General features: G+C 36.2%; 1 protein-coding gene across 3 annotated transcripts in view; it reads right to left on the bottom strand.

Annotated features, from left to right (window-relative positions):
• Positions 1 to 24,516, bottom strand: part of RABGAP1L (RAB GTPase activating protein 1 like) — a 605,798-nt gene that overhangs the window by 183,976 nt on the left and 397,306 nt on the right. For all 3 annotated transcript variants that reach the window (XM_044674101.1, XM_044674102.1, XM_044674100.1), the window contains one exon: positions 6,273 to 6,314. In XM_044674101.1, the coding sequence (XP_044530036.1) occupies positions 6,273 to 6,314 (42 nt within the window). The remainder of the gene's footprint in view (positions 1 to 6,272; positions 6,315 to 24,516) is intronic.

The following is a 24,516-nucleotide window of genomic DNA, read 5'->3' as shown; positions in this document are numbered from 1 at the left end:
AGAATGGGTGAATGACTTGAATATAAAGAGGGAAACTATAAATAAGTTAAGTGAACACAGAATAGTATACTTGTCAGATCTCTGGGAAAGGAAAGATTTTAAAACCAAGCAAGAGCTAGAGAAAATTACAAAATGTAAATTTAATGGTTTTGATTATATTAAGCTAAAAAGCTTTTGTACAAACAAAAACAATGTAGTCAAAATCAGAAGGGAAACAACAAATTGGGAAAAAATCTTTATAACGAAAAACTCTGACAGGGGTCTAATCACTCAAATATACAAGAAGTTAAAGCAATTGTATAAAAAATCAAGCCATTCCCCAATTGATAAATGGGCAAGAGACATGAATAGGCAATTTTCAGGTAAAGAAATCAAAAGTATCAATAAGCACATGAGAAAGTGTTCCAAATCTCTAATAATTAGAGAAATGCAAATCAAAACAACTCTGAGGTATCACCTCACACCTAGCAGATTGGCTAAAATGATAGCAGGGGAAAGTAATGAATGTTGGAGGGGATGTGGCAAAATCGGGACATTAATGCATTGCTGGTGGAGTTGTGAAATGATCCAACCATTCTGGCTGGCAATTTGGAACTATGCCCAAAGGGCTATAAAAGAATGCCTGCCCTTTGATCCAGCCATACCATTGCTGGGTTTGTACCCCAAAGAGATCATAGATAAACAGACTTGTACGAAAATATTTATAGCTGCGCTTTTTGTAGTGGCAAAAAACTGGAAAATGAGGGGATGTCCTTCAATTGGGGAATGGCTGAACAAATTGTGGTATATGAGGGTGATGGAATACTATTGTGCTAAAAGGAATAATAAACTGGAGGAATTCCATGCAAATTGGAGAGACCTCCAGGAAGTGATGCAGAGCGAAAGGAGCAGAGCCAGAAGAACATTGTACACAGAGACTGATATACTATGGTAAAATCAAATGTAATGGGCTCCTGTACCAGCAGCACTGCAATGACACAAGACAGCTCTGAGAGATTTATGGTAAAGATGCTACCCACATTCAGAGGAAGAAATGCAGGACAGGAAACATATAAGATAAACAATTGCTTGAATGCATGGGCTGAGGCGGACATGAATGGGAAATAGACCCTGAACAAGGACATATTTTACAACCAGTGGAAATGTGCGTTGGCCATGGGCGGGGGGAGAACAGGGGGGTGAAGGGGAAAGTAGGGGCATAAAGTATGTAAACAGATTAAAAATGAATATTAATAAAAGTCTAATAATTAAAAAAATACATTGAAGGAGGGTGAATAAGGAATTTAAAGGAATACAAAAACATGATAAAGTATTATAATGTCTAGTGAAAACAGTCTAACAGGTATAGTTTTTCCAGGGGTCAAAATTGTGAGAGTATACAGTGATTTCTGTTGGGGTTTTTATATTTCTGAGTTAAAGACAGTTAAATATATTGTGAATGTTCCCCGGGGGCAAAGCTTAGCCAAGGAGAGGGGGATTCGTGTCCAAACACGTAGGTTTTAACTAAAACAAAATCTACAGGATGTTGGCAGCAATACCACACAAAATTAATTCTTCAGTGTCAACATGGTTCTTTTTTCCCAAGTAATCAAGTTTCTTCTTTCTGAAAGTGCAGCAAAGATGATCAGGGCATCTCATTTCCTATCGTATACTCATCTAAAAAGCCAGCCACTAAACCATAAATGCTGAGATGGTGGAAATAAAAAAAAAGGAAGAAAGAGAAAAAGAAAGAAAAAAAGAAAAAAATACTGAGCAAGCAGATTATATAACTTTGTTTTACTGAAGTCCTCATTGTGGAATGGAAGTGACTCCGAGTTCTCAAAGGCTATGCCTACAAAGCACAAACTCTGGCTCATCTTACTGACCTGGAAAGGCTTTGAGTATAGGCTCTGGGAGCATCTAGGTGTCTATGGCACAAGGAGAGTCGAGTCAAGGTCAGAGGTTTAGCATCCAGAGCACTGGCCAGCAGGGGATGGATAGGGAGTGGAAGGGGACCACAAATATAAGGAAAACAGTCCCTGATCTCAAGGTGCTTACATTCTAGTGAGGGGAAGGCAATACAAAAAAAAAATGGAAAAGCCAGATGGGAGAGTGAAGGAATGAGCCTGGCTGGCTTGGGCACTTTCTCAGATGGAGGTTCCCAGGAGGAAATCAAATGAAGGCATAGGGATTCTGGGACAGGATCAGAAAGTTGCTGGGGCTTGGTGGAAAAGTGCAGAGAGTCAGGAGTAGAGCAGGGGAGGGGATTGAAGGAGAAGCTCTTCTCTTCTTAAAAATAGATGCTTTCTTGCATATAAAATCAACAGAGCAGAACTAAAATAAGAAAGGCTTAGGCTTTTGAGTGAGTAAAAACCCAATTTCCTGGAATTGAGTGAAAGACTGACTCACGGCCTATGGAAGTTGTAACCGCAAAGCAATCATCACTTTTCCTAAATGTCAGCTCCTCAGTTTTTTCCCTCTTATGCTGAGATCCCCAAAGTGATTAAGTATGTGATTTGGGTTATCGAGCAAGAAGGGTAGTGGGGATATAAAGAAATGAAGCGCCAAGAGAGAGAAACTTTATGAAACCAAATTAAATACTGTACTAGGGCCTGTGGCAATTAAGTGCCAAGTCTACAAGAAGCAAATGATTCCTGGGGTTATAAATAAACCAATGTCCCACAGAATTCTATTCATGCACATTTATATGGGACAGTGGGAAAAAAGAGCAAATGATTTTTCAATTTAATTACTAAGTAAAATAATGATGTATGTGTGGCATATGTATGTACATATATATATGTATACCTACACACACAAAAATTCTCAAATTCATTCCCTTCTCTCCAATGACAAGGCCACCAGCTTAGTTCAAACTTTACCATTGCTCACTTGATGACTATAATAATATTCTCCTTTTTTGGAAAAACAAACCAAAACAACCCTTAACTCCCATCTTAAATCAATACCATTCTAAGACAGAAGAGTAATAAGGGCTAGGCAATGGGGTTTAAGCAAATTGCCCAGGATCACACCGCTAGTAAGTGTCTGAAGCTAGATTAGAACCCTGGACCTCCTATCTCTAGGCTTGATTCTCAATCCACTGAGCCACCTAACTGCCCTCTATAATATCTTTCTAAGTGTTTTCTGTGCTCCAAGTCTTTAATTCATCCTTTATACATTTGATAAATTGATATTCATTAAGCAAAGGTATATATCACTCTCCTTCTGAAGAATATTCAGTAGCTCCCCAGTGCCTCTAAGACAAAACCAAAACTCCTTGGTTTCCCACTTAAAGCTCTTTACAATCTAGCATTGGTCTACCTTTCTGGATTCACTTCACACTGATTCCCTTCAGGCACATTCCAGCCAAAAAAGGTTGCATGCTTTCCTCCAAAATCAGCATTCCCTTTTCCAATCATTTGGTTCCTCTCTATTTTTCCAGGACCTTTCAAATATTACAAAGAGGATTTTAAGCTAGTTCTGGATGCTGCCATGTTGCTATCATTGAAGGGCAGGCATGGATTACTTTCCTCACAATAACTCTATGAAGTGTGTAGTGTAAGTATTATCTCCAGGAGACTTAGCTAACCAACTTACCCAGGATCATACAGACAATAATTACTGAATAAGATACAAAGGGAGTTATCTAAGTTTCTATGTTCCTATACAGACACATCAGAGTTATTGTCTCTTCTTCTTTCTATTAAATTCACACTGGAAATAACCTCTTCCATTTTGAAGGTCTATCTGTGTAATAGGAGGTGACTATGATCAAGACCAAATGACTCCCTTACTTGGTAATCTGCCATTTTGAATTCCTCTATGACATTGGTCTTCTTGCTCATGATGACATGGTGATATTCTCAAAGGCTATGGCAGCAGAACCCAAGCTTCACCAGGTCTTCTCAAGCTGATAGGCTTTGAGAATGGGCCATGCCAATATCTTTCCATAGATTGCCTGAGAATCAGATTAACCAAGTTTGGACAGGTTAATCCCCAGCATAGCAGCTCCCACATTATGATGCTTTATTTTTGTTCTCAATTACAGCAATTCATTAAACAATCTAGAATGTCATGAAAGGTGCTGTGATATGATTAGGGAACAGATTACATAAACTGAACAATCACAGCTCCCTAAAGTATTGATTAGGGTATATGTAATGAGTATGTTACTCTAAGAAGTTAATCAGGCTGCAGTATTTAATGATCTAACAAATAAAAATTAAATTTGATGTTCTGTTGGTTTCTTATTTTTCTTTTAAAGGAAAACTCAGTAAGCAAGGTATATATCTAATCCATCCAGGGGCACTTAATAGATCTTAAATGATGCAAATTGTTTATGCCACCTACTCTGCTGATTCACTCTTATTCATCTCTCCACAGATTCTTCCTTACTTGACAACGCCCAACATGAAAGCTTTCAAGCACTTTTCAAAAAGTAGGTGCCTTTAAACAATAGTATTCTAAGTCAACCATTCTTATCAGAAAACAACATTCCTACTTTCTTTTTTCTTTAGCAAGAAATTTATTTCCATCCAAATATAAAAACAGCACAAAACAGCGCAGTACCTGTATATGAAAATGTGACCAAGGGACTTTCCTTACCCCCAGTAACAGAGCTTAAATAAGTCTCAGGTGTGTCACTTCCAAGCTGTATGACTTTGAGTCTATAATTTTACTCTTCTAGAGCTCAGTTTTCTCATCTATAAAATGAGAGGGTTAAACCAAATGATCTCTGAGGTTCTTTCCAGCTCTAAATCAATGACCCTATTATTACAGTTCAAACATTCCATAATTTGTGGGCAATTTGGGAGAAACTGTTCTGGATAAAGTTTGCTCTAGGAATCCTATTCATAGCTATAGTCAAGTTAACTTAGGATAATTTCCTCTGGACATGATGTACATCCCTAAATGCATGGTCTACCCATGGAGCACACTGGTATTCACACTTGAACTCTTGCTCCTCCCCTTATATCTACCTTTTCTCTGGGAGATCTAGGATAATAACTGTGTACTCCTTCTCTTCTCAATAAATTTAATCCCAGTATTTACAAGCACAAGAAGGCAAATCCACAGACAGCCTGAGGAAAAAATGAGAACATAACCCTCTAGCCAAAGTAGGGCTCTGCATTTTGGTAGGAGCTCCCCAAGAGAAAGCAAGGCAGAGAGAATAGCATGCTGGATTAGCAAGGAGAAAACTCCTTGATTCGAATCCTACTGTTGACTCTTGCTGTAAGGATTGGCCATGGGCAAAGAACCTAACTGTCCAATGTCTTGCTCATGCTGAGCTCATGATGATGCTCATTTCTTCATCTGTGAAATGGAGATAATAATACATCACCTACCTTGACTCATGGGGCTGTGTTTATGTAACATATACTGTAAAATGCTATATATGCCAATTATTATATACTCCAGGACTCTTAACATCGACACTTCCATGGTGGCAGGAATGAGAAAGTATTCTATTTACATTTTAGTTATCTTATTTCTTTTCTTTTCTTATTTCTTATTCCTTTAGATCTCACCTGGCCACTAAGCTCCTTATAATCAGTATGTTAAGTCATTCATCTCAACTTCCCTTCCCCTAGCTTAAAAACTAGAATTCTATCAATTGTGGAACTTAGCCACCACTCCAGGAACAGAATGATGAAGGGTAAAAACTGCTTAGGCTTTTTCCTTTAACCACACAGAAAATGTCTTGTTTTAGCAAGAATATTAGCACTTTATGACTATGTTGGTATAAAATTCCCCAAAGTAATAATAATTAAATTTTAATGTGTTTCCTAATTATTCCAGCAATCAGGGAAACAAGTTCAAATTGAACTGTATTAGGTGTCTTGCTATCCAGGACACTACAGAAACATCTTTATAATTCAATTATATGTACAAATCAGCTGTAGTGACTTCATCTTGACAAGAAAGAGCTTAAAAAAGACTAGCATTGTCTTAAAGCAACAGATTTTATTGGTTTGTTTTTTCTCAAGGTCCAATTGCCATTAAAAGAAATGCTTTTAGGAATATTTATCCTCCTGATATATTTGCAAGGATTTCCTACATCACTCTCCTATTTCCCACCCAGATTATGTTGAGACCCTGAAAAAGAAAAGATTCATTCATGAATAAAGCAATAGTTCTAAAGTACAAACCACCACAACAACAATTCTGAGATTTTAAGTGGATTTTTTTTTCTTTAACTTTGTGGTCTAGAAAATAAAATTCACATTAGGTCATTTATGTCTTACAAGTAAGTAAAATCCATATAGTTTTAAAAACAAAGAGAGACTTACCTTTAAGAGTGCCAAAGCTACATGGAAGATTATGTTGAGACCCTGAAAAAGAAAAGAAAAGGAGGACTAAACACAATTGTTACATCTATTACTATTTTTTATCATCTTTGTTGCATTTTTGCTAAAACTCGAAACAGCAATAACAAAATTAATAATTGAAACTGCTGTATGCATATACATTAAAGTTTACTGAAGATCTTAATAAAAATATCTATTTCAGACACTATAAATTGTTATCATTATACTAGGCTACCATACTTTATCATATTCTTTGGTTGTTTCTAGCAGTCTACTCAATGATAAAAGTCTTGCTCAGGATGACACAATGATTTGAAGGAAAGCCTAAAACTAAAAGGAAATATTTATAAATGTCAACTTTAATCTCTAGTCAAATGATTATCCTCTTTTTCATGAGATGAAAATTGCCATTTGCCACGGAGGACTTAATGGAAGCACCTAACTAGATTCTTCAGTTAATAAAAAACTTTGGAAAAGATTATTGCTGATTACTTCTCATCTTTAAACTATATCATCTACTTTTACCTTGCATTACAGCTACAAGTGGCCAAGTATTTATTTTTGTATGAATTTTTGTATGAATTTTAATAAATTTTCTCCTCCAAAGAAATTTAACTTTCTTAAGGGAAGGGAGCTTCACTTTATTCTTATGCTGAGCACCTACCATAGTGCATGGCACACAGTAGGTACCTAATACATGTTGACTGACAGAAGGAGACAGTGTCTTTATTAGCTCTATCCAACATTCTTCCCTTTTCTCTTTAACAGCCTAACCAAAAGATCTTAATTTGTCAAAGTAATAGAGAATTAACTTTAACAACATATCAGATCATCTTCTCTTCCTTCCTTGATATTAAAATGAAATTTTATTCTTTCTTGGAAAAAAAGACTCCTCAGTGAGATCAGAATCTTAAAATCAGGCAGAATATTTCTAGGGAAAACCAAATGGAAGTTTGAGAAGTCATACTGGATCTAAACATTGGAGTCAGTCAAATGGAGTCTGAAGAAATTTTAAGGTTAAGTCACAAAGACAGGGAACATTCACAGAAATACAGAAAGTGTTGCCACAGACTATACCAAGCCAAGACAATCTGAAAGTGCCATAAATAATCAAACTGAGTTTTTCAGGATTTTCTTTCTCGGTAAGTTCTTTCTGTAGTGAGGTGGGCCTCCTCTTCCCCTGGATAGTGAAGCAATGAGAGGCAGGTGCGGGTTGAACTCTGGCTGAACTAAGACATGCTTCCCATGGATAGCTTTGCTTGATAGGAGAACGGTACACACTGCTACAATAACAACCTGACAACAACTGGGCAGGCCTGTCTTTCTGTTGATGGGAAACAGTCTCCCTGACATGGGAAACAGACTCCCTGAGAGACACTTTGTGGTTTTGTGCTATAAAAGCCCTGTTTGAATGCAATAAAGCTGTCACTATGCTCTCTACGTAGTGTCCGTGTTTGTTGTCGTCTCCCCCTTCTTCTTTCGTTACCCCAGGTAGTTCCGCTTGGGGTTGGCCACCCCAAGTCGTGGGAGACTACACTTTCCTTGGAAGCTCTCCAGCACATTCTTTCTTTCTTTTTTTTTTAAGCTCAATACCTTCTAAGTCAATGTCAGTCAAACTATTTCACTATCAAATGCTGGCTCACAGACCTTTGGGCATCCCCAACCAGGTAAATTCAAATCAACAAACATATATTCAGTATCTACAATGTGCTCAGAACATAATCAAGAACCAGAAACTGGTCTCACTCAGGGGCTACTGGCTTTTATTTCACATGCAATTCTAACAAGCACAGTTATGTGGTTTCCCAGGACACAGCAAATTGGAAAAGAACAAGAATGGGAAGGAGAGAGAATTACAGATATTGGTGTCTGTGTCCCTCTTGCCTTTTAAGGCAAGCATATTACTGATAGTAAGAATTTAAAAGTTCACAAGGGAGGAGACAGAAATATAAAAAGCAAATCCAAAAAGTTTAAAACAAATATTAAATGTTGGGTCAATAATAACAGCTCACAGCATAGGGCTTGAGAGTTTATAATGCAAGTTCTTTATAACTACCCTGTGAAATAGGGTTGCAATAGTTCTCCTGTTTTACAAATGAAAAAACTGAGACTCAGAGAGGTTATGGACCAGAGAAAGGACACACATTTTGTGTCAGAGCAGAGATGTGAACCTGTCTTTTTCTACTACACCATAATAAAAGTTTCCTTTGGCCACCACTATATTACAACAGTGATCCCATCTGTGTAGCTATTTCTCCCTCAGGTGCAAAGTAGAACTTTCCATAGTTCCTGGGACATTTTCATCCACATCTTCAGATCAATCCTCTGTAAAAGAGTCATTCAGTGTACTAAAAGGAGGCCTTCTTCTGATTGGTATCTTCTTAGGGCACTGATGTAGCAGCTATCATGTCTTATCTAAGAGGATGGTAAAGTATACCATTTAGAAATATTTCTACTAAAATGCTAAAAATAATTTGGGGGATATTTAAATGGGCATTTGGAAAGTCTCCTTTTTGGAATATATCCTTTAATAATGGCTAAAAGAAATATTGCAACATTATTTTGCAAAAGTTTGGGTCTTATCCACTTAAAAAATAAAGGAATTCATGGATGATCTACAATTGTCCTGAATAATTCAATGGCCATAAATTCACAAATATTAAGATAATTTGAGAGTCATATTTGAAGAACCATCAAATTAAAAAGTGGAATAGATTTGATTTGGCTGGTGAGAAAGAGAAAAACGGGTCATTATGTAGACATCACAGGAAAGGAAATTTTGAACTTACAATGTTAAAAAATGGAGCAGGTTATTTCAGAGTATCATGAATTCTCAGTCACTAGAGATCTCTAAAAAGTAGCAATGCCAATATCCAGAGGAGCTATAGTAGGGATTGATGATTCATTTTGTGGTTGAACCTTTAGCTTTTTTTTCCTCCTATTTCAAACACTCTGATTCATCAGATCTATGAAAGGTCCATATGTATACACAATAATTATTGAAGAAAACCACTATTTAATTTTAAGATGTTAGGTCCAGCAACAGCATGGTTACTATATCAAGAATAATATCTCTAAGAAATTTGTGTTAACAAAAGACACGCATTGAGGTCTGCCTTGTTCCTTGTCAACCTATTTCAAATCTTTGCATAAAGAATACAAGACTGACTGAAACATAATGATAGAGAAAAGAAAGGTGAGAAAAGAACTGGGAAGGCATTTTAGGAGGTTGTTGAAATAGGAAGCTCATCTTTCCTCTATAATTTCTGGCTCCTATCAAACAATAACAAACACAGAGACAGTCAAAGTTAGCCCAGCAGTCCTAGGGCACCTTCCTAACACTCCATTGTGAAGAATCAGTTCTTGGTGTTTTACAAGCAATGTAGTTTGTAGAGCATGAAGAAGACAACATGGAAGAACACAAAGAACTAAGGTTGGAAAACTATAGTGGTACACTACAATGGAGGGCTTTGAATACCTTTGGGTATCAAAAGGAAATTCATGTCTTTTTTTTAAACAGAAGTGTTACAAAATAGGTTCTATGCATAACAAAGATTGGTTTCTCAGAGATACTAAAGTGGGGAAAAGAGTAAAAGTAGAATACTCTAGGAGGAGGGCATTAGATTAGTCCATGTGAATGATGACTGCTGGTAAGGGTGTGTGGCAATGGGAATATAGAGGAGGGGACAGATTGAATAGGTTAGAATTTCTAGTAATCAGTCATTCATTCTATAGGAGAAGGAACGAAGAGGGGAGAGCTAAAGAAAATTCTAATGTTTTGAATAAAAGCAATAGAATAATTGATGGTGCCTTTGAGAGAAATAGTAAAACCAGGAGGTTTTGTGGGGAAAGCTTAAGACCTTTGGTATGGTCATGAGCTTGTATTGTCAGTAAGAGAGCTAGGAAAAGATATCATGAAGGCAGTTGGAGATGAGGGCTGTGCCTACTACCTGTTCTCTAGTACACTTACCTCATCATCCCTTATCAATAACTCTCAACCTACTTTTCCATGTAAATATCTTTCCTTTATCCTACTTAGTATAACTTCACAAAAGCTCAAAAGAGATCAGATCCTTTCCTATACAATATTCCCTTCTAGGCAATCGGTAATTCCTGACAATTTTTAAAACATTTATTAATATTCATTTTTAACATGGTTACATGATTCATGCTCCTACTTTCCTCTTCACCCCCCGCCCCCTCCCCACCCATGGCCAACACACATTTCCACTGGTTTTAGCATGTGTCATTGATCAAAACCTATTTCCATATTGTTGTTAGTTGCATTGGTGTGGTAGTTTCGAGTCCACATCCTCAATCATGTCCACCTCAACCCATGCATTCAAGCACTGACAATTTGTTTTTAATGGAGAGAAGGGAATATCATAGATGTACTCTTACAGAATACACAAAGAACCAAAGAGTTCTGTTTGGTTTTGAGAACCAAAGAGTTCTGTTGAGTGCTTCAAGTTTTCATCTAAAGCAGAAATTAACTTTTGGTGGGGGAGTGAGTCATCAACCCCTCCAGCAGTCTATGAAGTCTATGGTTTCATTCTCAAAATAATGCTTTTAAATAATCAAAGGAAATGCTCGATTTCAGTTTGAGGTTAGTGAAAATAAAAATTAACTTTTTTCTCATCCAAGTTGTCAGACTCACTGAAATCATAGACACCAGGTTATGAACCCTAAATTTATAAGGAGCAGATGATTTTACAGTATGTGGTTATGGACATTAAGCCATTTGGTAAATAGTTACTGTACTAGTCAACAGACATGATGACGATAACAACAATGACAGCTAGATTTTATATAGTGCTTTAAGGTCTGCAAAGCTCTTTACATCTTATTTCAAACTCATTACCACCTTGGGAAGTAGAGGCTATTATCATCTTTATTTTACGATTGAGGCAAACAGAAGTTAAATGACAACACAGCTGTCACACAGCTAGTAAATGTCTGAGGCTAAATTTGAACTCAGATCTTCCTGACTTGGGACCCAGAGCTCTTATCTAACTTCACCACCTAGATGTGAAATAGAATTGTCCTTGATCAGAAATGGAAATCATAAAATGTTTCCTTTTGTTACAATGGAATTGAGAGTGTCTTTCACTTCTGGGGCAAGCAGAGTATACAAAGGAGAGACGAGAATGAAACAAGGGCATGGCTTCTCTGTTCCAAAAGTTGAAGATTAAAGAAAGAAAAAGATGATTGCTTTAAAGGTGCCAAGTCACAAAAGGATAAAGCTCTTTGTGAAATGATCCAGACCTCCTACAGACAAGCTCAGGGCCCAGGTGTATGCAGAAATACTTCCTCAATACATTAGAATTTTTCTGCTTTAAAATTCAGTCAAGATTGTGTACCAAGAAACACCTATAATTAATTGCCCCAAATTAAATAATTGCTCCAAAGTACAGCTCATAATGTGCTGATTGAGGTGAGCCAACAATAGAGCCCCCGCAATCCCCCGCAAAGAAAAGCTGATGGCTGTGAGTTGACTGATGGAAGAATGATGCCAAATCTGGCTCTGATATGCAGGCAGCCGTGGGTTCAGAGAAGGCTGACAAACCCTGCTGAGAAGCTGTCAGAATCTATGCTGGAAATGCTAACAAGGGGAGTGTCCAAAAGTGCCAAACTCCATCGTCACCTGCGGTCCTCATGAAATAGGAGACCCAGCAGAGAAGGAAATGAATGATACCCAGAAAGGAAAATTCAGACACACACACAGAGCATGGAGGGAAGATGAAAACAACTGGGTCAGGCTAGATACAGCTGCATGCAGACACAATAAGTCAGCACCAATGATCTAGTTGGACTGAGGATGCACAAAAGTTCTTTCAGACCCCTTGAAATCAAAGCATATCCCCTAAATTGGGGAATGAATAATGCTTTTGTTGTCAGATGTAACAGCTGGGACTAGCAAAAGAGAAAAGAGAATTGATATTGACTCTCAAAGACAGAAGAGAATTGTCTTAGACACAAATTGTACAACCTCCTTTGTACTACCTGAGCAGAGTCTCCATCTACATCAATCCCGACAAGGTGTTGGACAACCATTGACGATGAATCTCTTTTAGTCAGTGGTAGGGAGAGAGACTCCCTTTCTACTCAAAAAAATCCATTCTACTTTGGGGCAGTTGTCAAAATCCAACATTCCAACTTAAACCCTTTGGCTCCAAGTGAAACAAGTCCAATTCCTCAACCACAAGGCTACTTTTCAAATATTGGGATTTTCTTATCTCTAGATTCTTCTTAGATTTTTACTTATTTTTAAAGATTTTTTTAGATTTTTACTAACCTTTACTTAGGTTAAATATCTCTAATTCTTTAAAGCAATCTGAATATGGCATAGACTGGAGAGCTTTCTCTATTCTTGTTTTTTGTTAACCTTCAGTTCACCAGCGCCCTTTCTCAAATAAGGGCACCTAAAATTGAGGATAATATGCTATGTAAGCTAATGAAAACAAAAATAAAATGGAATTAAAATCCCTCTGTTTTGGACACTATTCTTCATTTAACCAGGACTTAGTTCATTTGTAAATTAGAACATGATACCTTGAACATAGTGAGCACTTAATAAGCATTTGTTGGCCTGACTTGGCTAAATTAAGTCTATGATCACATTGGCTTTATTGACTTATGGCACCTATTCTTCTTTATCCCAGCCTGTAAAAATGAACTTCATTTTTTTGAACCCAAGTGGTAGATTTAAAATTTATTACTATTCAATTTCATCTTACTAAGTTTACCCCATTATTTCAGTGCAACAAGATCTTTTGAAATTCTAAACATGAAAATATGTAAAAGCAGATCAATGAATTGGGCATACAATTAAAAAACTAGAAAAAGAACACATTGAAAATCTCCAATTAGGGGCAGCTGGGTAGCTCAGTGGAGTGAGAGTCAGGCCTAGAGACAGGAGGTCCTAGGTTCAAACCCGGCCTCAGCCACTTCCCAGCTGTGTGACCCAGGGCAAGTCACTTGACCCCCATTGCCCACCCTTACCAGTCTTCCACCTATGAGACAATACACCGAAGTACAAGGGTTTGAAAAAAAAATCTCCAATTAAATACCAAAATAGAAATCCTGAACATCAAAGGAGAGATTAATAAAATTGAAAGTTTAAAGACTATTTTGAACTAATTAATAAAACTAGGAAATGATTTTATGAGGGGGAAACGTAAACATAAAATAGATAAACCATTGGCTAATTTGATTTTTTAAAAAGAAAGCAGAAAAGGGAAAGGACCTACTTGCATAAAATAGTTATTACAGCAGTTCTTTTTGTGGTGACAAAGAATTAGAAATTGAGGGAATGCCCATCAGTTGGGGAACAGCTGAACAAATTGTGATGCATGATGGTAATGGAATAGTATTGTGCTGTTAGAAATGATGAATGGGATGATTTCAGAAAGAGCCAGAAAGATCTACATGAACTGACTCAGAGTGAAATAAGCAGAACCAGCAGAATACTGTATACAGTAAAAGCAATTTTATGGAATGATCAATTGTGACAGACTTAGCTATTCTCAGAAGTACAATGATCCAGGACAATTCTGAGGGCCTTATGACAAAGAATGCTCTCCATCATCAGAGAAAGAACTGTTGGAGTCAGAATGCATATAATTTTTCATTTTAGTTTATTTGGGTTTTGATTTTAGAGTTTTGGTTAATAACTATTCTCTTATAAAAAGGAACAATGGGGAAATATGTTTTGCACAACAATACCAAATCAAATTGCTCATCATCTCTGGGAAGGGGGAGGGGACGGAGAGAGGGAAACAATTTGGATCATATAACTTCAGAAAACTTATATGGAAAATTGTTATTACATGTTATTTGTAAAACAAAATATATTAAAAAGAAAAAAAAGCATAAAACCAAATTACCAGAATCCAAATGGAAAGGATGAATGAACAATGAATGACAATGAAATTAAAGAAATTAGGAGCAAAAAATGAAATAGATGAACATTTACAAAAATACAAAGGGCCTAGATGAATAGAAAAGGAAATAGAAAACTTAAATAACCCTATTTTAGAAAAAGACATTGAATTAACCTTAAATGAGCTCCCTTCAAAAAAAAAAAAAAACACAACCAAGGAATAGACGGATTTACAAGGTGAACTGTACCAAACATTAAAAAACAAATTCCCATATTATATAAACTATTTGGAAAAAAAAAGTGAAGGAATCCTACCAAATTTTTTCTATGATACAAATATGGTACAAATACCAAAACCGGAAATAGTAAAAACAGAGAAAGAAAATCGCAAACCAATTTCCGTAATGAATATTGATGCAAAAAAATTTAAATAAAAATTCTACAAAGAAGATTATAGCAATATATCACAAAGTTCATACACTATGACCAAGTAGGATTTATGCTAAGAATACAGGGCTACATTGAAATATTTCCAATATTAAGGAAACTATGAGCATAACTGACCATATCAATACTAAAAATGACAAAAACATAATAATATCAATAGATGCATAATTTTTTTACAAAATACAGCACCCATTTCTATTAAATACACTAGGAAGAATAGGAATAAATGGATTTTTCTTAAAATAATAAGTAGTATCAATCTAAAACCAAGAGTTATACCTAATTTAATTATTCAGTGCCATATCAAACTACCAAAAATTATTATACAGGGGCTAGAATTAATGATATCAAAATTCATCTACCAGAACAAAAGGTCAAGAATATCAAAGGAGTCAATGAAAAAAAATTGAAGGAAGGTGGCCTGGCAGTGCTGGATCTCAAACAATATTATAAAATGAGTACCTATTAAAATAATCTGGTACTGACTAAGAGTAGAGATCAGTAGAATAGATTAAGTACACAATTCAAATTAGTAAAAGACTGGTATTTGATAAACCCCAAATTCCAAGTTTTGGGGACAAGAACTCATTATTTGGCAAAAATTATAGGGAAAAGTGAAAAGCAGTTTGGCAGAAACTGCCAGAGATCAACAGAAAGGCAGAGATCAACATCTCACACTATATGTCGAGATGAGCTCAAAATGGGTACATCATTTACAGAGTGATATAAGCCAATAAGGAGAATCTGGGGAAATTTTTCTGTTAGCTCTATGGATAAGGGACAATTTTATGACCAGACAAGAGACAGCAAGGATCACATAAAAAGGATAGATTTAAATATATGCAATTAAAAGTTTTCACCCACAAAAAAATCAATGCAATCAAATTTAGAAGGAAAGCAGGAAACTGGGTGGGGGGGCAGGAATTACAGTAAATTTCTCTAATAAAGGTCTCATTTCTCAAATACATAGGGAATTGAGTCAAACATAAAAATAAGAGTCATTCTACATTTGATAAATGGTCAAAGGAAATAAAGAGGCAGTTTTCAGAAGAGATCAAAGCTAGCACTCATCACATGAAAATCGCTTTAAATCACTAGTAATTAAAGAAATGCAAATTAAAACAATCCTGAAAAAAAAAACAGCACCTAGTAGTTTGGCTAACATGAAAGAAAAAGAAAATTACATTTACAGGAGGAGATTTGGAAAAACAGGTACACTAACACACAATTGATGGAATTATGGGCTGGTCCAACCATAAGTATATCCAGAGGGCTATAAAACAGAATACCCACTGACCCAACAATACTACTATTAGGACTATGTCCCCAAAAAATAAAAGAAAAGTGAAAATGACCCATATTTACAAAACTATCTTTTTGTCATGGCAAAGAATTTGAAACTGAAGGGATAGCTATCAATTGGGAAATAGCATAACAAGTTGTGGTATATGATTGTGATGGAATTATTGTTGTTTCATAAGAAATGACAAATGATATCTTTAAAAAAAAAACTTGGAAGCCTTATATGAGTTGATGCAAAGCAAAGTGAGCAGAACCAGAAAAGCAGTATACATAGAAACAGGAAAATAATAACAATAATCAATTGTGAAAGATTTAACCACTCTGATCAAGACAATGATCTAAGGCAATTCCCAAAGGACTCCTGATAAAAATGCTATCTACCTCTGGAGAATTAACTGATAAATGATTAGTGAAGATTGAAGCTTTTTTTTTTCAACATGGCTAATGTGAAAATGTATTGAATGACTTGATACATATAATGGGTATCATATTTCTTGCTTTCTCAATGGGTAGAGGAAGGGGTGGAATAAGGAAGAAAACTTGGAACTGAAAAAAAATCTCAATCTTATTATACCTCATGACTGTATATCTTTTTAAAAAGATACTTTTTAAGTAGTAGATGAGGGAAATGCTTTTGGCAAAGTATTTCATATTATTTTTGTAAAGAAAATGGAAAGCTATGGATTAGATGATAATGAGAAAATAGATTAAGAACTGGTTGAATACCAAGATTCAGGAGGTCTTGTTAATGATTCAGGGTATGATCAGCAAATTTGCAGATAACTAAAAATTGGCAGGGAAAGCGAATTCACTGGGTGACAGAATTAGGACCCAAAAAGATCTTGAAAGATTACAAGCATTAGGATGTATCTAATAAACTGAAATTTAAAGAAGTTAAGTATAAAGTCACCTGGATTCAGAAACCAATTTTCCATGTACAAGATGAGAACACCATGGTTTGCTGGCAAAGTTGGTCTGAAAAGGGGGTGGGAGGGATCTGAATCAGGAAGTTTTAGCAAACTGTAATCTCAATAAGATTCATATGGGAGATAGGTTCTATTTTGTTCCATTGGACTCAAGGCAGAGGGGGAGGGGGAAGAACCAAAAACAACAGGTAGAGACTACAGAGATATAATTTAGAGCTAATTTAAGAACAAAATAAAATAAAAGGAATAGAGTCTAGTAGATCTTGAAACAACCTATTTTTTTTATTTTATTTTAAAAAAAACCTTTACCTTCCACCTTAGAATCTATACTAAGGATTGACTCCAAGGCAAAAGAGTGTTAAGGGCTGAGCAATTTGGATTACATGACTTGGCCAGGGTTATACAGGAAGGATCTGAAGCCATAGTTGAGTCTGGGACTTCTTACTCTACGCCTGGCTCTCAATCTACTGAGCCACCTAACTGCCCCTACTTATTCCTTTTTAAGATAGATTTCATTTTTCTTTGGCCCAAATTCTTCCTTTTCTCTCTCTCCCAATCCATGAAAAGGCAAGAAAAACCAAAACCAAACTTTATTATAAATATATATACTTGTATAAAACAGATTTCCATATTAGCTACAGATAGCTTTTATCTTTATAATCCTTTCTTTATAAAATTGTATAGGTAAACATCCTTTTTTTTGATATGTCTGTTACTATATGGCAAATAAGGTCATTTCCAATTATTCTGTGATGATACTTTTAATAATAGCAATAATGGCTATAAATTATTAAATCATTTTAAGATTTGCAATATTCTTTACATACTTAATCTCATCTGATTCCCACAATAATACTGTACGACAAATACTATTACTACATTTTACAAATTTGAGGTTCAGATCCTGAGTGGCTTGTACGAGATCATAAAGCTATTAAGTGTTGTGGGTGGGATTTGAACCCATCTCTCTTGACATGAAGCTTAGCTTCACCCTATATCTATCCAGGCAAGGATTTCATTGTGAGTAATGATAGCATCTCTTCTTCATTTACCCAAGTGGATCACAAGACTGATGAAAGGAAAAGTAGTTCTCTCTGCCAAAAATAGGATAGTGACCACTGAGAGAATCATCATTTTGTGATTAACAACAATATAATCATAGGCAGTTATCTTCTTCAGCTAAAAATATTTGAGAGATGTATGGACTTAGTTGAAGAAAAAAAATTGCTACTACAGAGGACGTGGTTAGCCTTTTAAGTGCATCCTCAAAATATTTTGCTAGTTCTGGGTTTTGCTGAATTAAACCTAGTATATATATTAGACCAAAGGTTGCTATCAGATCAAATGAGACTATGAAATTGTTTCAAAAGGTTTTAGGAAGAAATCTGGAAGAAGGAGGAGGAGGAAGACGAGGAGGAGGAGGAGGAGGAAGACGAGGAGGAGGAGGAGTAGGAGGAGCAGGAGCAGGAGGAGCAGAAAAAGAAAATCTATTGACTATTAAGAACAATTTGTCACTGGAAATTATTATCTAAGTTTAAGTTATTTGATACTGTGAAAATACCAGAACGTTGATTTATGACCAAAAAAGTCTCCAAAAAGGCTTTATTCTCAGACCACAGCACTGTATTAGAAAAATGTCTTGTAACTTCTCCCAGACACACGGTAGAGTCTTGGAAGACAATTTGATCTTCCAGGAAAGACACATTTGTCTGATTGGAGAAGCAAACTATAGCGAATTAACTTTCTCCACAAGAGGTCAGCATTGCAACACTAAAAATTCAAGTTTTGCTCCCTGCACAGGCTTTTTATGGAACGCTGACAATAGCCTTTCCTAGCTTTCTAGTCTACCTATTGGGTCTAAAAGTAATTTTGTATTATTGGAAATTCTGGGAGAAAAGCTCTCAAGAGAGTACTAGATATTCCTTAATATCATTAACTACTGTGCCCTGAAATTAGATGCACAAATCTAGGTGCTTAGACAGTTTTCTCAAATGAAAGATTATTTTAAACAGCCCTAGCACACATTCAGTTCCACGAGCATTTGCATCCCGACTGTGCATCTAGTCCTCGGTTATACACTGGGGGAATACAAAAGAAGGTTGTGCCAGGCTCGGTTTGGAAGAAGGATGTAATATCATTAGGGGTTAGGAAAGAAATGAAACAATGCAAAAATAATTCAGAATCATAGGTGACTAAGCATCAATATGTGTGCAGCATAGGCAGTCAGCAGAGTTGGGAAATTGAGTTAGTTCATGTAGTAGAAGAGAAGGTCCATTTTTTCTGGAATGTAAAAGTTATTGGGTTACAGTCAAAATTAGATTTTTTTTCAATAACTACCTGAATGAGAAATGAAGTTTATCTGTTTCCACAAAAGATAACCTCAAAAAACCTTTAGCTAAAGGACATGTCAGGATTACAAGTTCTTGGGCTAAGACGAATATACTATTACTTAAGATATGGAAAGAGTCAGTGTTCTAGGGAAGTCTTCAAAATATTTGACTTTTGTACTTCTTTTTTGCATATACACTCAAAATACATTAAGTCAGGGATTTCCAACCAATAGTCTGGGAGAAGTAATGTAGAAAGAGCCTTGGCATTGGAATGAAAAGATCTGAGTATTGGCTCTACTTAATAGTTATTTATTATTAACTATATGAACTTTAGGAAGATACATCCCTTCTTGTGGCCTCAGTTTCTTCATTTGTAAAATATAATAAGTTATTCTAGTAGATCTTAAACCAGGCAGCTCCCTAACTTGGTATTGCCAATACCATTTTCTCCCCCTTCATCACCTCTGCTTGCTTCTCCCCTCCCACCTCACCCCTCAAAATGGTTCAATGGGAATATAGATCCCTAATTTCATTCCAAAAATGTCAGCCTTCAGCTTCATCTCTACTCTCTTCTCTTCCCCAGACTTTAGTATCAGCCCTCAACCTCCCCCTACACCCATCCAGGCAAGGGTTCCATCGTGAGTAATGACAGCATCTCTTCATTTACCCAAGTGGAGGACCACAAGACTTTGATGAGAAGAAAAGGAGTGCTCCCCGCCAAAAAGAGGATAGTGACTACTGGTAGGCACTAGACTAAACAGTCAATAATTAACAACATAATGAAAGTATTATGACTCCACTATTTTCTTCTGTCTGATGAAAAATAAATTCTAAAACTCTAAAGGCTGCTGGGCCCCAGATTCCTCTCAAATAGATCTTTAGAAAGAATTAGGAGCCATGAGCTGTACCACAGAAAATTTTTCTACAAATCCTTGATAGTATCTTAATGTATATTTTTTGTTTAACTTTCTTTTTAGGTTCTTTGCCAAGACTAAAGTGTAGTGCTGGATTTTCTCTAAAACTTCAAAAGTTAATTTCTGGATAATTACCAGCATCAAGTTTCAAACAAATCACAAAAATAAAATACAGGTATTGCATGACTTTATTTAATACTGACACAGAGGTGAAAGGATCAGTCAGTAAGTATCTCACTACTAAATTTTAAGAGTAAATCAAAACCTATCTAGGGATAAAATCGATTCAGGGAGCATGAGAGGGAGAAAGTCAAACCTCAGATTAATCATCAGCCTGAAAGCTGAGCAAAAACTGTCTTTTTAAGCTGGTATGCAGCAAAATTCATACAGACTTGCAAGAGAACTTACAATCAAGTACACATATCAGAACACTGAAAGTAGAAGGGGAAATAAAAAGTGACATTTCCTATTCCTTAAGAGGAAGGAGAGACTTCAGAGAGGATGCAACAAAGAGGAAGGGAAGGGAGAGGAAAATTGGGAATTGGGGAGGAGAGGGGAGGAAAAGCAGGTAGAGGAGAGAGGGTAGAAATATTCAAAACGAGTGATGACTAACATGTTTCAGGGGGAAAAATAACCCAACTGGAGAATTATGATGAATGGCAAATGAGCAAGCATCATGAGGGCTGTCCATGAAAAGGGTGGCGGGAACTTGTTGAGAAGGAGTTGCTTCCAACTCCACCTTGGTTGCTTGGATGATCCAAGGAGAGTTTGTGGGATGATTTCTATCTTCTTCCCTTGCTTTCCTAAAATTATTTTGCAAATCCAGTCACCTGGATCTTATAGTAGCATTACATGATTTGCTGGCCCCAAGGAAGAATTATGCATCCTGCCTTTTCTAAATATCAAGATAATTTAAAATCAAACATTACATTTTAAGTAACTTAAAATTAATTAGCACCATGCATATCAATGATTCACAAAAATATAATATGGTCATAGATCCACTGCCTGTCATTCTATACAAGCACCATTCTGCTACCAGAAGACTATTAAATGGTCCCCACAAAAACTGTTGAATATAGGTTGTTGTCATCAAATTTCATGGGTTTAGTTTATTAATCAAGGACAAATGTTTCAGGTATCACACTGAAAAGACATGGCATAGTGTAAAGAATCCTGGATGGGAAGTCAGACAATGAGAGTGTGAATTCTAGCTTTGCCACTGACAAACTAAATGATTTTGGGCGAATCATTTAATCTTCTTCTGCCTCTCATTCTTAATATTTGAAAAGGGGCTAACTACACCTTCCTGGGATAGCATATGATAAATACTTACTAAAAAACATAAGGCGCCTCTACTTAACTATGATGATCGGCTCTTTTTTTTTCCAATTTTTTTTCTTTTCTTTATTTTTTATTAAGAAAAATTTTCCATAGTTATATGATTCATGTTCTTTCCCTCTCCTCCACCCGCCCCCCTCCCATAGCCAACGCACAATTCCACTGGGTTTTACATGTGTCATTGATCAAGATCTATTTCCATATTATTGCTATTTGCATTAGGGTGATTGTTTAGACTACAGTCTACATCCCCAATCATATCCCCATCGACCCATGTGATCAAGTAGTTGTTTTTCTTCTATGTTTCTACTCCCATAGTTCTTTCTCTAGATACAATCGGCTCTTTTAATTTATTTTTTATTATTATTATTTCATTTTAATATGGAGCTATAGTTAGTTATGCAAAAATCCAAACCCTTTCTGTAGAAAAATAAAATTTAATAAAATTACAAGCAAGGAGATTTGAGCATAAAAATAAGCTCTATCAATCTGAGGGGAAAAGTACTAACTTTATAGTCAAGGACCTGGATTAAAACTGGATTCTGCTCCTTATTCCCAATATTATCTTTGGCAAGATTCTCTGTAGAACTCTGTTTCTTTATCTACAAAATGACAAATTTAGACTAGATGATCTCTATTGTCTCTTTTAGGTTCCATGACTAATTTTGACAAAATAACAGGTAAAAGATATCCTGATGAGATTTAAATTAAGCAAACAAAATTTTAAGCCAAAGTGTGAGTTTTTCCAAACTTGTGGAAGGGAAGGCTTGTTGTCTGAGGGCATAGCAACATGTCAACTTTATCGTAAAGATGGAAATTCAGAAACTGGATCGCCAACTTTTGACATTAAGTATCATTTACAGAGTGCTTTAAATTTTATAATGCTTCACATATATTATTTCATTTGAGCTTCAACATCCTTGTAGGGAGGACTATTCAAAATATTGTTAAAGATACTGAGCATTGGATCTAGAGTCAGGTTGACCTGAGTTCAAACGTAGCCTCAGAAATTATTAGCTTTGTGACCATCGACAAGTCATTTAACTTCCCTCAGCCTCAGTTTCCTTTTCTGTAAAATGGAGATAATAATAGTACCTACCTTCTTGGGTTGTTTTGAGGGTCAAATGGGATAGCAGCACTATGCAAATTTTAAAGAGCTATATAAATGCTAGCTGTGATGCTAATGATACTACTGCTACTGATTCCATTTTATAGATGAGAATTGGCTTAGAAGGCTTTAGTTCCAGTGTCATACAGCTAGTAAAATAGGATTTGAACACAGGTCTTCCTAATTCTAAATCCAGTTTTCTAGCTGCACACATATAAAATTTACATTTTTAAACACAAATGGAAAATTTCTTTGGTTGACCATAAATCACTTTCCTTTTCAATAATAGCCAAAGGGATCAAGCTTTGTCCAGTGAGTGATTATATTCCCTTACTCCTTGCTCAAAACATCAAATCCTTAAATTAAAAAGGAAATTATCATTAAGCTGTAATTAATGGGGGAAACAAGAAAAAATAATAAGTGCTAATCAAATGTTTTCATGAGTAATTAATTTTTCTGATTGCTTAAAACAGTCCAAGTACTGACAAAGGTATCATGATTTTCTGCTGTTTCTTATCAGGTTCAAAGAACTAATATGGATAGTTTATCTTGTACTTTTTCCACAGTAATTTAATTTACTATCATAGAGGAAAATGACCTCTAACCACTGAACAAGAATAATTAGCTTTTTTAAAAGAGAAGACTAAATTGTCTTTCAATAGATTTTCTATTACAGATCATGACTTAGATGGCAAAAAATTTTTTTCAGGCAAAAATTAACTATTGAAGGAATAAAGTACACATAATTTCAGTTATGCTCACTCCATTCTACATCTGCTGTTCTGCCTGATTTCCGTGCTAAGGAACAAGATGTCCCTCCCAGGTTAAGCTCCTCACCTCTAATCTCACATCATGTCACTAACTCAAGCCTTGACACTACCTCCCTCAGCCTTGTCTCCTCTCTGAGGAGAGCTAGAAGTTGGAGTACCAAACTCCCCATAGAGCCTTCCTTTAGAGAGAGCAGGAATTGGACTGTAGGACTCACTACAGTCTGGATCTCCTGCTCTGCTAGGTTTTAACTCCACAGAACAAGGTGGTCTCCCTCTTCCACTTTTCCATTTGTGTGTGGTCTCCCCCCAGTAGATTGCTCCTTGAAGTCAAGGCCCATCTTTCTTTTTATTGATTGTATTCCCACAGTGTTTAGCACAGTGCCTGGAGTAGAGTAAGTGCTCGATAAATATCCATTGGGTCGGATGCTTGTTTCCCATCAGAATTCAAATTCTCACACTAAATGTCAGAGGTCAGAGAGAAAATTTTTGGCAGTGAGTGGCCCTAGTCCCAAAGGACTAATTTTGTAGTTGCTGTTGCTATTTTTCAGTTCTTTCAGTCCTGTCCAACTCTTCATGTACTCTTTTGGGGTTTTCTTGGCAAAGACACTAGAATGGTTTGTCATATGCTTCTTAAGTTCATTTTATAGTTGAGGAAGCTGAGGCAAAGAGGATTACATGACTTCCCCAAGGTCACACAGCAAATACCTGAGTCCAAATTTGAACTCAGGTCTTTCTGCTTCCAATCCCAGCACTCTATCCACCATGCCACCTAGCTGTTCAGAGAACTAATTAGGCCCAATAAAGTTATCAAACCTAGGTCACCATCCAGATTCCAGGAATGTCTCCTAATTACTCCCAGAGAACTCTACATGGTTCTAGATTTGGAGGATTCTTGGGTCAAAGAAGATGAAGGGACTGACTTGCAGAATCATCATCCCAAGCCTCCCCAGTTGGACTAGGCTCCTTTAAGTCTGGGATGCTAAGGAAGTTCCCAAATTGTTTTTTAGTCACTCAGCCATGGCTGACTCTTCATGACTCTCCTATTCTCTTTCCTTACTCCCTCCCTCCTTTTCTTCCTCTTCTCCTTTCCTTTCCTTTCCTTTCCTTTCCTTTCCTTTCCTTTCCTTTCCTTCCCTTTCCTTCTTTCCTTCCTTCCTTTCTTCCTTCCTTCCTTCCTTCCTTCCTTCCTTCCTTCCTTCCTTCCTT

Source organism: Gracilinanus agilis, chromosome 4 (genome assembly GCF_016433145.1).
Source record: "Gracilinanus agilis isolate LMUSP501 chromosome 4, AgileGrace, whole genome shotgun sequence".
NCBI lineage: Eukaryota > Metazoa > Chordata > Mammalia > Didelphimorphia > Didelphidae > Gracilinanus > Gracilinanus agilis.
This window is presented reverse-complemented; position numbering and strand designations above follow the sequence as displayed.